Source organism: Schistocerca piceifrons, chromosome 9 (assembly GCF_021461385.2).
Source record: "Schistocerca piceifrons isolate TAMUIC-IGC-003096 chromosome 9, iqSchPice1.1, whole genome shotgun sequence".
NCBI lineage: Eukaryota > Metazoa > Arthropoda > Insecta > Orthoptera > Acrididae > Schistocerca > Schistocerca piceifrons.
Window position 1 is genome coordinate 199,388,508 of NC_060146.1, and position 15,857 is coordinate 199,404,364.

General features: G+C 39.5%; 1 protein-coding gene across 3 annotated transcripts in view; it reads left to right on the plus strand.

Moving 5' to 3' along the window:
* The window catches only part of LOC124717330 (zinc finger matrin-type protein CG9776), a 278,463-nt gene that overhangs the window by 197,048 nt on the left and 65,558 nt on the right, over positions 1-15,857 (plus strand). For all 3 annotated transcript variants that reach the window (XM_047244160.1, XM_047244161.1, XM_047244162.1), the window contains one exon: positions 12,678-13,034. In XM_047244160.1, coding sequence (XP_047100116.1) covers positions 12,678-13,034 — 357 coding nt within the window. The remainder of the gene's footprint in view (positions 1-12,677; positions 13,035-15,857) is intronic.

Genomic DNA, 15,857 nt, shown 5'->3' on the forward strand with positions numbered 1-15,857 from the left:
AATACAAATTTCCTGTCTTCTGTTAAAATCAGTTGCAAGAAAACAACAAAATGGCACATAGTTGTGTATACAATTTTTGTTTAAAAAATATATTATATAATTAGAAAGAATATATTTGGGATAAACAGCCAGTCTATGGTTTCAACGACATGCTACTTAGCTAAAATTGACTGTGAAAAAGAAAATTAAGCCATACGTTTTCACAGCACAGCAAAGCATTTTCCTTCTCGGAATCGGTCTTAACAGAAAACCTCTACATTGTTGTTTAAAAAACTATATAGCCTATGTTTGTCTGAATGTTTATTAGAGTATCGTGTAAAAATTTAAGGTAAATCACTCATGAACTTTTGAGGAGGGTGGTTTGACAAGTCTGGTAAATTTACATGAAAGAACAGAACATTTTTGTTGCACGTTCATGTTTGGTGAGCTTGATTATTCCAAGGATCGTATAAAGAATTTCAACAATGTACAGCACACAGTTAATTGTTGAGAGTTGTCTGAATTAGTCTGTATGCTGACTATGATTGAAAATGAAAAAACGGTTTCGTGCTCTTGTTAAACATTTTCATTTGAAGGCTTGGAACAGAATTGGATGAAGTTCATGCGGCCTCTGCACCATCATTGCAGGCCATTTATTTTTGGAGTAATGAATTTAAATGTAGTCAGACAACTGTCGAAGACAAAGTGCCCTCCAGCCATCCCATTGAGGTGACGACAAAGTAAACCATTGACAAAATCCATGATATGGTAATGCAAGACCACCGAATAAAAATTTGTGAGATTGCTGTGACTGTAGGCATCTCAACTGCGCGGAAAATTGGATGCGAAGGAGGAGTGTGCCTCGTGGTTGCCGCAATTGCTCTAAGTCGACCAAAAGAGCATACAACACAACATTTTGACACACTGTCTGGCAATGTTAAGTTGCAATCTGTAAGAGTTGTTCCAATTTGTGACTGTTGATGAAACTTAGTTCCATCATTACACACAGGAGTGAAAAGGCAGTCAAAACAAAGGACTCAAGTGGATTCTTCCTGTTCCCTGAATGAAAAATCCGTTTGCTGGGAAGAAATTTTCATCAAATGAGGAAGTGATAGTTGCAGTCAAGTAGTATTTTGCAGAGTTCGACAGAACCTGTTTTTCCAATGGTATGATAAAGCTGGAGGAACAATGGACCAAGTGTATATACTGTCCCGCAAGTGTACTATAAGTACAGTTAAAAAATATGCGCACAAGTGAGTGCCAGTGATTTATTATTTTTTTAACTAAAGTATTACATTCTAAAAATTACTTTCTCAAAGATACAAAATTATTGTATAAATTATTGTGAATATGAACTCCAACTAGATGAACTACGGTATACTCACCTAGATTTAAGCAAAAGTTTTTATCAACTGTAGAGATAAGGTCATCACTATAGTCATGTAGATATATATACACTAGAACTAAGGATAGAAAATGTTTTATAATGTGCCACTGCCCCCCCCTCCCCCCAGTCAGGAACACACAAAATGTCACATAAATCTTATCTAGTTGCATTCAACACCTTAACCTCCTATGCACCTATTCTTGTCACAAAACTTTCGAAATCTTACCTATTGTTTTTTTCTTTGTAATTTTACACTGTTTTGGAAGTATATTGCTTTACCAACTCATTCCTACTAAGTTTATCTCGAAAATCTAATGGGATGTTGTAAGCAGAGGTGAATAAAAGGTACTATCCTGAGATAACTCGGGCTCATCAAAGATCTCTGCAAATACTCGTTACAACATATTGTTTATTACAGAGCTGAAGATGTTTGATTTAAATATGCAAATCGGGTGGTAGATAACATATATGTATGAGAATCACACAACAGAATGGTATTAGAATTCGATTTTTGTATGATATATAGTCTGAAGTATGGTGTGAGGCACAAGTGGACCTGGCACTGGGGGCAGTAAATTATGCTTCTCTACAGACATGCTTCCCTCTTGCATCCTGCGTCGTGGAGCAAACTATGCACAGATGTATCTGGTTGCTCTTCTTCTCTGTTGGCTTCTGGGAAATGTCTTCCCTATCAACCATAGAGGTTGGGGCATTCGTCCTGGTCATCCTGGCTTAAGAAAATGATGTTCCCTTTGTACTTCTCAGCAATTTTTTCCGATGAGGTGGACATAAATTCCAGTGAGTCCTTTTTCCTTCCAGATTTGCCATACAGAATAAAAGAATTTGACACACAAATCTCCAGCAAATGGACAAAGATTTTCTTGGAATACTCCTTGCCTTGCTTTCTGGGTATTGGATACAATGCCATTCTCTGATCGGCTCAATCCCCACCTCACATTGTGTTGTCATAGTCGAGCACAAGCTTTGGCTTCACGTCTTTCTTGTCTTTCCAGTGGAATGGTAGAACTTGCCCTTCTTTCACTTGCAATGTCCCCCTATAATATTCTTTTCGTGTGGAGAGGTTGTAGCACCTCTTTTCGGGTCATTTTTACTGTTCCATAACTGTCAGTGGACTTCTAAATTAGGAAATCTGCTAACTATTGATCTTGCTTCAGGAGTGGTTTTACAAGTGCCTGAACAACTTGTGAGAACATTGGAAAATCCATAAGTCTGCATCCAGCTGTGTACTTTGTCCCTTTCTCCATGTAAATAATCAGAGACCAAACATGTCTCCTAGACGATCCAAACAGCATGTGGAATTTTATTCCAAATCTTGCCCTTTTCATCAGGATCTACTGTACCCAGCCCAGTTAGCCCCTGTCCAAAGAAGAGATTTCGGTGATTTGCAGCATCATACACTTCATTATTAGAAAAATGAAGATATGTTTTGATTACGTTATTGAAAAATGGAGTTGATATGCTTGCCCACTACTTCCAGTACCTCTGCAATTCAGGTTTCTGAACAATCCTTTGCAATATAGTTAGAGCAAGGAAATTTGGAATTCTTCACATGATGGCTGCACAAAGTTTTAATTGGCGAAAGGAATCGTACAGCCCTCATTAGCAGTAAACAGAAATCTTGGTGGAGCACAAGCAGTATTTTGATCGACAACATCCCACACTCTCATCTGAGACCAGTCAACGTTGGTGTCTTCCTCACATTCTTCCTCACTGGAATAACCACTATTCCTTTTAGAAGACAGCAAGCAGATGTAACACTGCAACAACTGCACCAAAATGCTATGAAGCAATGCGGTACTGTTTCAACAATTTCATGAGCCTAAGCCAGTAGTAATACTTTGCAGTGAAACACGAAACTGCAAAAAATGCTAACTGGCGACATTAGAATAAACTACAATGATTATGATCTGGATGCTGGTGCTAGGAAGCAGCAGTGAAGGAAACTACAACATTTATAATCGGGATGTTTGCGCAGGGATGCATAGTATTTGGAAGCCTGAATTATCTCGGGATAATATTTTTCAGCAACCCAGTTTAACCTGAGTTATATCAGGATAACCAATTAGGAGGTTAAGGGGGTGCACCACATTTCCTCTATGGAGTCTTCAGTGCAAAAAATACATGATAAATCAAACAACGGAGAAATTAAGTGGTGATTTCTTTCATAAAAGGAACAACAAACTTATTAAAGAATAGCAGTGAAGGCAATCAGGTTTAATCCTATTGGCGTAAAAATACAAGAGATAATAGCCACTGCAGAACTTCCCTTCAACTTCCATTTGAAACTCTCAGGGAATACACATCAGGACAGGGAAAATCCAAACAGTCTGCTCACCCATGTGCTGTAAAATACCTCGAGAGATGGACTCACAGTGAAGAACTCCAGAATTTCCTCTCCAACCTCAACTCCTTTGGTTCCATCAGATTCACCTGGTCCTACTCCAAATCCCATGCCACTTTCCTTGACGTGGTCCAATGGCCAGCTTCACACATCCGTCCACATCAAACCCACCAACAAGCAACAGTAGCTCCATTATGACAGCTGCCACCCATTCCACATCGAACGGTCCCTTCCCTACAGCCTAGGTCTTCGTGGCAAACGAATCTGCTCCAGTCCGGAATCCCTGAACCATTATACCAACAACCTGAAAACAGCTTTCGCATCCCGCAACTACCCTCCCGACCTGGTACAGAAGCAAATAATCAGAGCCACTTCCTCATCCCCTCAAACCCAGAACCTCCCACAGAAGAACCACAAAAGTGCCCCACTTGTGACAGGATACTTTCCGGGACTGGATCAGACTCTGAATGTGGCTCTCCAGCAGGGATACGACTTCCTCAAATCCTGCCCTGAAGTAAGATCAATCCTACATGAAATCCTCCCCACTTCACCAAGAGTGTCTTTCCACCGTCCACCTAACCTTCGTAACCTCTTAGTTCATTCCTATGAAATCCTCAAACCATCTTCCCTACCCTCTGGCTCCTACCCTTGTAACCGCCCCCGGTGTAAAACCTGTCCCATACACCCTCCCACCACCACCTACTCCAGTCCTGTAACCCGGAAGGTGTACACGATCAAAAGCAGAGCCACGTGTGAAAGCACCCACGTGATTTACCAACTGACCTGCCTACACTGTGAAGCTTTCTATGTGGGAATGACCAGCAACAAACTGTCCATTCGCATGAATGGACACAGGCAGACAGTGTTTGTTGGTAATGAGGATCACCCTGTGGCTAAACATGCGTTGGTGCACTGCCAGCACATCTTGGCACAGTGTTACACCGTCCGGGTTATCTGGATACTTCCCACTAACACCAACCTATCCAAACTCCGGAGATGGGAACTTGCCCTTCAGTATATCCTCCCTTCTCGTTATCCGCCAGTTCTCAACCTCCTCTAATTTCAAGCTGCCACCGCTCATACCTCACCTGTCTTTCAACAACATCTTTGCCTCTGTACTTCCGCCTCGACTGACATCTCTGCCCAAACTCTTTGCCTTTACAAATGTCTGCTTGTGACTGTGTATGTGCGGATGGATATATGTGTGTGTGCGCACGCGCGAGTGTATACCTGTCTTTTTGTCCCCCTAAGATAAGTCTTTCTGCTCCCGGGATTGGAATGACTCCTTACCCTCTCCCTTAAAACCCACTTCCTTTCGTCTTTCCCTCTCCTTCCCTCTTTCCTGATGAAGCAACCATTGGTTGCGAAAGCTTGAATTTTGTGTGTATGTTGGTGTTTGTTTGTGTGTCTATCGACCTACCAGCACTTTTGTTTGGTAAATCGCATCATCTTTGTTTTTAGATATATTATTACATACTTTTGAAACACATGTACAGCCAAAGTGTTGTGCTGCAAGTAGTTGCTTAGAATGCAAATTGAAGAACTGCAAACTTCATCTTTCTCATTTTTAAAGTAGAGAATAAATGGATGCACTGTTGCTAGTCATTGACCCAGTGGTACACTTGTATTGCATCCTGAATCACAAATGTAAAATTTTCTGCAAAATCAGCTATCACTATGCATTCACTTTTATGAAGTTGTGCTTTTTTGTCCTTCAAAAACTTACTTAGGATTTTAAAAACATAATGGTGACTTTCAAGTTTTTGTAAGTTTTCAATTAAAGATTCCAAGTACTCTTCCTGAGAGTTAACCACTGTTATCATTTCTGCTCTGTCAGTTGGGACTCACTGTTTGAAGGTAATACAGTCTAGCATTTCCTCATCATATTCATGAAACAATTCAATAATGGTTTCCTTAGCAGGGCATTTGTTACACAAACTCATCATGCAGTCATAACTGTCTCACAGACCATTAAATGTAGTAACTCTTCGTAGGTAAGATAACTGAGTTTTGCACCCGCAATTATCAGTTTGACATTTTGATAGTATGAACAAACACATACAAAGTGTGTCACTGAGGATCCAGCCAAAATACACCACTTAGGGTGGAGGTCACCCAATTTTGCATTCAGGATGAGAATTTTTGAATGCCACACAAAGGTCATTTAAATTTGATAGCACTAGTCATTTCTGCTTTGTTACCTTAACTCCATTTATAACAACTCTTGCTGTCTTTGCAAACTGGGCGCATTCTACTGTTTTCATCATTTTCAAAAAACTGCTGGTTCTTTTCAGTCGTTTCTTCACTTATACCTACTCCATTCTTCTTTCCTAAAACTGGAAGAATGCCTTGCTCTTTCACTAATTTTCTGGTTAGTTTAACCAAATGATGTGAAACGTTGAATTCATGAACTACTTTTTTCTCTTGACCATGTAACCAAATGATGTGAAACGTTGAATTCATGAACTATTTTTTTCTCTTGACCATGAGTCAGGTAGCAAACTTAAAAATATAATTTCTTCCTCCTTAGATGTCACTGAATATTTAATTTTTCATTTCTCTATTAAGCTCAAATATTCAGTGTCAGATGATGCTGGTGGTAGGTTTTATTCTTCTTTAAACTGAGCGAGGTGGCGCAGTGGTTAGCACACTGGACTCGCATTCGGGAGGATGACGGTTCAATCCCGCATCCGGCCATCTTGATTTAGGTTTTCCGTGATTTCCCTAAATTGCTCCAGATAAATGCCAGGATGTTTCCTCTGAAAGGGTACAGCCGACTTCCTTCCCTGTCTTTCCCTAATCCGATGAGACCGATGACCTCGCTGTTTGGTCTTTTCCCCCAAAACCAACCAACCAACCTTCTTCTTTCTGTATTATTAAAGCATGATTCCAATTTTGTATGAAATTTGTTGTGCCTTATTTTCAATAGCTGCCTTTCTTTCTCTGCTACTTAATTTTATTATTTTCGAAGCAGGAGATACGTCTAACTCAGGACAAGCAAAATCCAATATGTTAACAGCTTCCTCTGTAGTAATACAAATGTCATTAACAAGGTTACATGATTCTGGTTCTGGATTCACAACAAATATTTTAGAGTAACAATTTGGGCACGGGGAATTTCCAGGAATCACATTATCTTTCACTTGGGAAGCTGTTTCACTCTCACGTAACAAGAACAAATGTTCAAGTTCTATTTTCCTCAAACCTTTAGCAATAGGCATTTTATGAACATCAAGTGGATCACAGCTCTTTCTTCCAAAAACCTGGTTATACTTCTGAATATATTTCTTCTCATGATACTCTCACACTGATGTTACAAAAGAACTTACTTGAAGTTTAAATAAAGTTTGTCTAACTTCATCAGAGTCATTGACATTTTTCAAGTTTTTTGAAACTGAACAAAAAACTGTTTTGTGACACACTTCACTTGCTATTTGTCCAACGGAGCACTGTTCATCCATGTTATTGCATTCCAGTTAATCTCTCAAAATTAATTACAAACTACACACAGAGCAAAGCACATAACACTTTCTACACTCTAGATGAAGTACGTACATCCACTCTAACAGAGGTTTCAGAACAGACTGACAACAATGCCACACCCAACAATAATGTACTTCTTTATTGACAATAAACCTAAACATAAATGGGCAAAATCTCCTATTGCTTAATATTGCATTATTAAAAATAAATAAACTAAATGATTATTGGATGAGAGTGTTAGCTAAATATATATCAGAATTAAATTTTATTACAGTGAAACAATGAACCATTTAAATAGGCAACAGCCATAAGATCAATTGTAGAGTAAAGTGAATTATTTCTTCATTTTCAAAAATTCATATCTTCGTTCACAGTCAGATATCAATGCTGAAATTTTTACAGTACATTGCCATCATATAGGTGTACAAACTATGCAAAAATCATATTTTTATATCCAGTCACACCTGAGATAACTAACCCCAAACTTAACAAAAAATGAAAATTTTCAAATTTCAAAAATTCATAAAAAATTAAAGATACATTTGTAAGTGTTCTTGCTCTACATGTGGCTAGTAGTGTATGAAATGTAACGATAGGAAGAAAATAGACACTCATAAAACACTCCTTGTTTGTTATCTTTGGGCCTAAAAAGTGGATTTTTGAATTTAGGGTATTTTGTGTAATAAACACTGTTGTAGAGGACACTTTTCTAAAAACAATCATGTCAATTGCAATGTTGTAACTTAACCCAGTGAACAGAGAATCAAATTTTCGCTAATGTCTCCAGACAAAAAAATCGTTGCGCTCCTCCAAATAAAAATGGCCACCATCCAGTAAAGGTGCAAGATAAATTATTTTAAAAAAACTCTTTTGAACTTCTCAAATATAAGGAAAACACATATAAAAAAATTGAAATATTTAAAAATGGTCAAGCAACCATCAGTGGACCACTTCATATGGATTGACCGAGCGCATTGACGTAGAAGCTTAGTGTTTTTACATTGCGAAGGGACCTTAGACCTTAGTATGGGACATAAATCTCAACTTGATGTGTGTCCGCAGCTCGTGGTCTCGCAGTCGCGTTCTTTCTTCCGAACACGAGGTCTGAGGTTTGATTCCCAGCAGGGTCAGGGATTTTCACCTGCCGCGAGATGACTGGGTGTTTGTGTTGTCCTCATCATTTCATCATCATTCATGCAAGTGGCGAGATTGGACTGAGCATAGGTTGGGAATTTGTATGGGCGCTGATAACCGCACAGTTGAGCGTTGCACAATCCAATCATCATCATAATCATCATCATCAGCAACAACAACAACTTGATGTGTGTACCTGTTTCTAAAGGAAACAGTTCTTAGCACTGGGACTGACAAACAGATGGACGAACTACAAAGTGATACTATAAGGGTTCCATTTTCACTGATTGAGGTTTGGAACCCTAATTATCTTTGCCTTGTGATGAATCAAGAGTGACTAATCAATGTGTCCATTTCACCAATAGAGAAAGTTTCAAATAAAATAATTTCAATGACGTTATTGAAAATTTCAGTAAAATAAAACATACAGTATAATAATATCAATGAAAGCTGTTATCAGGGTGTCTACGACCCGGGAAATCCGGGAAAAACCCGGGAATTTTTTCATCCGGGAGAAAACCGGGAAAAACCCGGGAATTTTTTGGAATTCCGGGAATTTTTCGGAATTCCGGGACTTTTTCATTGTTTTAGCTTTCAGTTAAATTTTTTTAATTTTGACTGCAGGATTGATTCTCTAGCAAAGAATGTTATTGTATCCTGCTACTGGAGAATGATACTGCAGCACGAAAATATAAACGAGAGGGGAAAAAAAAAACTTTAGTGGCAAAGGAAATGTGCAATTTACAACAACAAAACACCGTGCACGCACAAGTGTCTGCAAATAGCAAAAATATGTCAAAGGCCGTAGGGCGCAGACTGTAATTATTCATAACAATAAACGGCTTGCTATGAGCATGACGTCACAACTGTTCACGTAAGGTTCGTTTGACCAATTGCCAGCGGTCTGTTGCGCATGCGCATTTGACTTGCGTATAAGCAGTACCTTCTCCCGCTACTTGAAGTTTGGCTGTTAGCTGTATCGGTAGTAGCAGCAAGCAGCCAGATGCAAACAAGAAACATTTTTCTCCCACGCCCTAGCTGCCAGATTCACGCTTGCACAGAGTTGTAGTGGGGAGGGTGTTCTCCACGTGACCCGTGTTTACGTTAAGTGATTTCGCTGCTTCTCTTCGTGTACACTCCCACATCAAATGAAAGCAAAACGGATTTCTGTGGCCGGAAGTTATCAAGTGAATTAAGATACATTCACATAATTATGGAGGGCAAAAATATATTATTAATTTCAGTTTTCTGATTTTATTTTATTTCCAAGTTTGTAGCAGTCAAGCATTAATTGCCTTGCAGAACAGTGAAGTTAATTTTACAAGTTTGCTAAAGAAATTTGGCTTTATTAATCTTTCCGCTGAGGCAGTCATTTTATTTGAAACGAAGTGTTTCATCCTACAGTATTGCTTAGTTCCAAGCGAAGCTAATTTCAAGTGCACGTTATCATCCTCTGCCATATATGGCATTATGCCATAATAAAGAACCAAAAATGAGATCGCAGAGTACTGGTACTCCAAGAAAATTTACATCCCAAAAACCACACTGACAAGCTTAATACACACGAACATGCGGGCTTCCTACACCAATACAGTTGCACACGCACAATAATGCCTGTTTTTCTGGCGCTTTCTGGCAACTGGTAAAACGAACCTATTTCTAACAGTCTCCGGATAGTATTGCGAACGGTGGTTACAAAAGCGTTACTTTCAAAGTAAATTTCTTTGTACCCAAGATGAATTATGGTACGTGTGAGAAAGTGGGATGGATATCTAAATCACAGAGCATTCGAAACTGAACAGTTTGAGGACCAGCCACTTACAAGAATTTCGAGCCAAGACAATTATGTCAGAATTTTAAATTTACTGGCACATTTGTGTGATGTATCTTAAAGTATAACACAGGCAAAAAAATAATAATAATAATAATAATAATAATAATTCAATATTACATGTGAAAACTTAGCTTCTGTTGTAGCGTGTTAATCTTAGAGACCAAAATCATATGTGAAAGCTTAGCTTTTCTTGTAGATATACGGTACTGTGTACATTAATGTAAACCATTAACTTTTCCTCTTGCGTGTTCGCGCTATGTAACCATTGATCTTGCTGACTATAACACGTGTCCTATGCTCTGAATAGCTGCTGTCATCGGCTGGCGAGATCTCGTGGCTTGAGATATGACTCGCTTACAAAAGGACATCGCAACCTCGGTTTCAACGCCCCGGAAACTAACGCACTGTGTTTGGTGCAATTCGAATTTATACTTTCGTAATACGAAAATATGCAGCGTATATGTTGCAGCAAATCAAAGGTCTTTCCAAAACTTCTCTCCTTTTTTTTTTTAATTAAAAGTCTCTCCAAAACTTCTCTGCCCCGTGTTTTCTTTTTTTTTTCCGGGAAGTTCTGCGCAATTGTATAAAACGTTAACCATTCAAAGGATTGAGAAGTTTTACAGTTCCGAGGGAAAATCTACGGAAAACCTACTGTCACTTGGCACAGAAAAAGTGTATTTTCGCTCGGGAAAAAGCATATTTTTTAAACGGGATATCCGGGAGAAATCCGGGAATTTTTTTTCCTTGTCCCCGTTTACACCCTGTGTTATACTAAGGTTATAAAACTAAATGGTGTAACTGTAGAAGCTTTGTTTCCAGACAAATAAAAGATGATTTTTTTTATTCTGTTTTTATTATTTCTGTGTACTCTACCTGATGGTTTCTGTGCTAAATGCAGATTTATATTTTAAGTATCTCTCCTATATCAGTAAGTACAGGGTTATTACAAATGATTGAAGCAATTTCACAGATCTACAATAACTTTATTATTTGAGATATTTTCACAATGCTTTGCACACACATACAAAAACTCAAAAAGTTTTTTTAAGCATTCGCAAATGTTCGATATGTGCCCCTTTAGTGATTCGGCAGACATCAAGCCGATAATCAAGTTCCTCCCACACTCGGCGCAGCATGTTCCCATCAATGAGTTCGAAAGCATCGTTGATGCGAGCTCGCAGTTCTGGCACGTTTCTTGGTAGAGGAGGTTTAAACACTGAATCTTTCACATAACCCCACAGAAAGAAATCGCATGGGGTTAAGTCGGGAGAGCGTGGAGGCCATGACATGAATTGGCAGATCTCCACCATGACCGATCCATCGGTTTTCCAATCTCCTGTTTAAGAAATGCCGAACATCATGATGGAAGTGCGGTGGAGCACCATCCTGTTGAAAGATGAAGTCGGCGCTGTCGGTCTCCAGTTGTGGCATGAGCCAATTTTCCAGCATGTCCAGATACACATGTCCTGTACCATTTTTTCCGCAGAAGAAAAAGGGGCCATAAACTTTAAACCGTGAGATTGCACAAAACACGTTAACTTTTGGTGAATTGCGAATTTGCTGCACGAATGCGTGAGGATTCTCTACTGCCCAGATTCGCACATTGCGTCTGTTCACTTCACCATTAAGAAAAAATGTTGCTTCATCACTGAAAACAAGTTTCGTACTGAACGCATCCTCTTTCATGAGCTGTTGCAACCGCGCCGAAAATTCAAAGCGTTTGACTTTGTCATCGGGTGTCAGGGCTTGTAGCAATTGTAAACGGTAAGGCTTCTGCTTTAGCCTTTTCCCGTAAGATTTTCCAAACCGTTGGCTGTGGTACGTTTAGCTCCTTGCTTGCTTTATTCGTCGACTTCCGCGGGCTACGCGTGAAACTTGCCCGCACGCGTTCATCCGTTTCTTGGCTCACTGCAGGCCGACCCGTTGATTTCCCGTTACAGAGGCATCCAGAAGCTTTAAACGGCGCATACCATCGCCGAATGGAGTTAGCAGTTGGTGGATCTTTGTTGAACTTCGCCCTGAAGTGTCGTTGCACTGTTATGACTGACTGATGTGAGTGCATTTCAAGCACGACATACGCTTTCTCGGCTCCTGTCGCCATTTTGTCTCACTGCGCTCTCGAGCGCTCTGGTGGCAGAAACCTGAAGTGTGGCTTCTTCCGAACAAAACTTTATGAGTTTTTCTACGTATCTGTAGTGTGTTGTGACCATATGTCAATTAATGGAGCTACAGTGAATTTATGAAATCGCTTCAATCATTTGTAATAGCCCTGTATGTGCATAATAACAACTAGAGTGCAGAAAATATATGTTATAAAACTGGATTTTCCCCTTGTGAATTTGAAGTTCATGTCCAGGGAATTGCCTGTGTACCATTTTCTCCTGTCCCGTATACTGCCTTTTGGAAATCAGTTCTCAAGTTCCATACTGTGGGATATTTCAAATGTGTTCTATGCAATATAGAGCAAATAACTGATTATCTAACTTCCTCGTTTGCAGGACAGCAAGCTGGGCTCCTCGGGCAGCAGCTCGTCCAGCAGTTCATCGAGCAGCAGTTCGAGCTCGAGCAGCTCTGACGAGGAAGGAAATGATAAGGACAAGGTGCGCAGCATCCGCGTTACCATGAGGAACAAAGCCAAGGCCAAAGCGCTGGCAGCTGCGGCCGCGATGACTGCCACTTCCCAACAGCAGTCGGCATCGAAGGCTTCGCTGCCCCAGAGCAGGTGGGACAGCCCAGAAACTGCCAAACAGTCCTCGACGCCTGTGGTGTTGGGACGCAGTGGATTTCAAAAGGTGGCAGGCCAAGCGGGTGCAGTGCACGTGAAGGCTGAGAGTCCAAGTGACAAGATATTAGAGGTACAGCACAAATTTTATAACATTTATGGAATGTGTCAGTACTTGGAGGAATGTAGATGTAGTAAAGACCAAAATACACAGTACTAGTGTTCCTCAATATTTATTTTCTATTTAATCGTGAAGCAGCTTTCAGCTATGTAGGAGAGTGTCAGACAACTTAGACTGAACAGTCCGCAAAACATCAGCAAGAGCTTCTAGCTATACAAATTCTGTTCGTTCTGCAGATACGTAACAATTTGAAGCTTGTGGATCTACATGAAAATCGCAAATTACAATGCTTCAGTTTGATATGAGTATAAAACAAGAAATGTTATATAATGACTAGTCTGGATTTTTATGTAATACGAACAAGCAAAATATTTGCTTGTTTATGTAATGAAAATTGGCCAGGTATGAGTAGGACTTGCACACTGAGAGTACCGTACAAACTTAATTATGTATATAGGCAGTTCACCCGTTTCCGGAATTAAGAATCTCAACCATTTTTGCCTGTTATCGACATTAATACTGGCAGGATATCAGTCCCAGGAATTCAAAGATTGATGAGAATGTTTAAATTTCATGTTTGACGTCAGATAAAAAATGACAAAAGAAATTTTTTTTTTTTTTTTTCACGTGATATAATAAAAGATTTGCAGTTTTCAGATTTTTTCCTTTACTTGTATTGTAAAAGCTTTCTTCATGCTAAATGTCATGACTCTATGTCAACAGGAAGTACCTGATAGGTTTTAATAAGTCAGTTTTCGAGTGTCAAAATATATGACATAAATGGCTGTATCTTTTGACTGCGTTGACTTAGAAGCTTCTGTTTCTTACGCCACCAAGCGACTATAGACATTAGTATGTGGCATAAATTTCAACGATACATCTGTTTCTGAGAAAAAGGATTTTTAACAGTCTGGCAGACAGACAGACAACAAAGTGATCCTATAAGGGTTCTGTTTTTACCAAAGGAGGCACAGAACCCTAAAAATGAGTTAAATAAGTAAAATGAAAATATGGTATTCAATATTTGACAGAAAACAATAATTTCGGCTGAAAACAACTTCTGAATTATCCTAATATATACTTAAACGCATCAGAAACATCAAAAGTACAAGGAGGCACAGTTTATAGTAACATTTTATTTATTTATTATTTTGATAGTGTATATGATGCTGTAGTAACTACACACACAAATGAGTACACACCTAGAACATAAATCACATTAATGAGAAAATATTCAGAAGTTCCATACACAGTCAATTTACAATGCCTGGCCAAATCCAATACAGTGAAGACAGTCCCAAAAGCGGAGTCAAGGTAACAAGAGTACACATAAACAGAATGAGACCAAGAGCCCTATGCACGAGGATTATACGAGGGGTAGATTGTTCGTCAGTCTCTTGAGTTGATGCTGTCTGTCGGCTGTGCACGCTGATCCCAATGTGGTACTGCCTCTGGTGTTTGACCGTGTTGTCGCTTGGTGGCTGGCCCTGTGCCGCTGAACACAGAGGAGTTGAATCGTGACAGTAGTGACTGCCTTGGAGCTGTTAGGGTATGAGTAGTAAAGTAGGGTTACCAAAGGTGCTACTAATAAAAATTCTTTTTGGTCATATCTGTTAATTAAAATATCCATCTTCACAGAAATTTAGTGTGGTGTCTTACCTTACCTTGCCTTTCATTTTCAAGTGCAGTGAACAACCTGGTATTCCTCCAAATTCTGTACAGTTATAAAATGCTGCTGATCACAGTGTTTTTGAAGAAGGAAAATAACCTCTTCACTTCACAGGACATTAAAGCTGCGCAGTTTAGGAGATGAAATATTCCTGCAGAGATGTCTGCCATAATGTCAACTTCTACCCCACTGCCAACAGTAGCAGAAGTCTACCAGCCTGGATTTCACACCAAAGTAGCAAGGGACTTATTCACTACCCTCGGCCTAATATTGCCTCTAATCTCTTGTCAGGTCGCATTTGCCTTTCTCAAAAGCAGTTTCTCCAAAGGGAGCCAATAAATCCTAATTACTCTGTTACTGATTAGAAAGCCCGAGTTGCTACTGATGTACAACAGAGTATTTTTAGTTTCAAGTTCAGTGACAGCATTTTGTACCTCTTGCACCAAAAAACTGAAGACTTATCTCGGAACTGAATTGGTCACAGATATTACAGCTTGAAAATGCTCAGTACATAAAGTAACAGCTTTAATCCAGGTATCCCACCTAGTTAGGAAAGATTCAGGTGGCAATGCTAGGTTCAGCATTCTATCTACAATCTACATCTTCAGCTACACTCTGCAAACCACAATGAGGTGCGTGGCAGAGGATACGTCCCATTGTACCAGTTATTAAGGTTTCTTCCTGTTCCATTCACTCATGGGGTGTGGGAAGACTGATTGTTTGAATGCCTCTGTGTGTGTGTGTGTGTGTGTGTGTGTGTGTGTGTGTGTGTGTGTGTGTGCAGTAATTATTCTGATCTTACCCTCACAACGCCTATGTGAGTGGTACGAAGGGGTTGCTGTATATTCCTAGAGTAATTATGTAAAACCAGTTGTTGAAACTTTGTTAATGACTTTACTGGGATAGTTTACATCTGTCTTTAAGAGTCTTCCAGTTCAGTTCCTTCAGTATCTTTGTGACACACTTCCACAGATTAAACAAATCTGAGACGATTTGTGCTGCCCTTCATTGCCTGGTTGTATGAGTGATTTGTAAGCAATCTCTTTTGTAGACTGATTGCACTTCTCCAGTATTCTACCAATAAACCGAAATCTACCACCTTCTTTGCCCACAACTGAACCTATGTAATCATTCCATTCCATGTCCCTACAAAGTGTTACACCCCA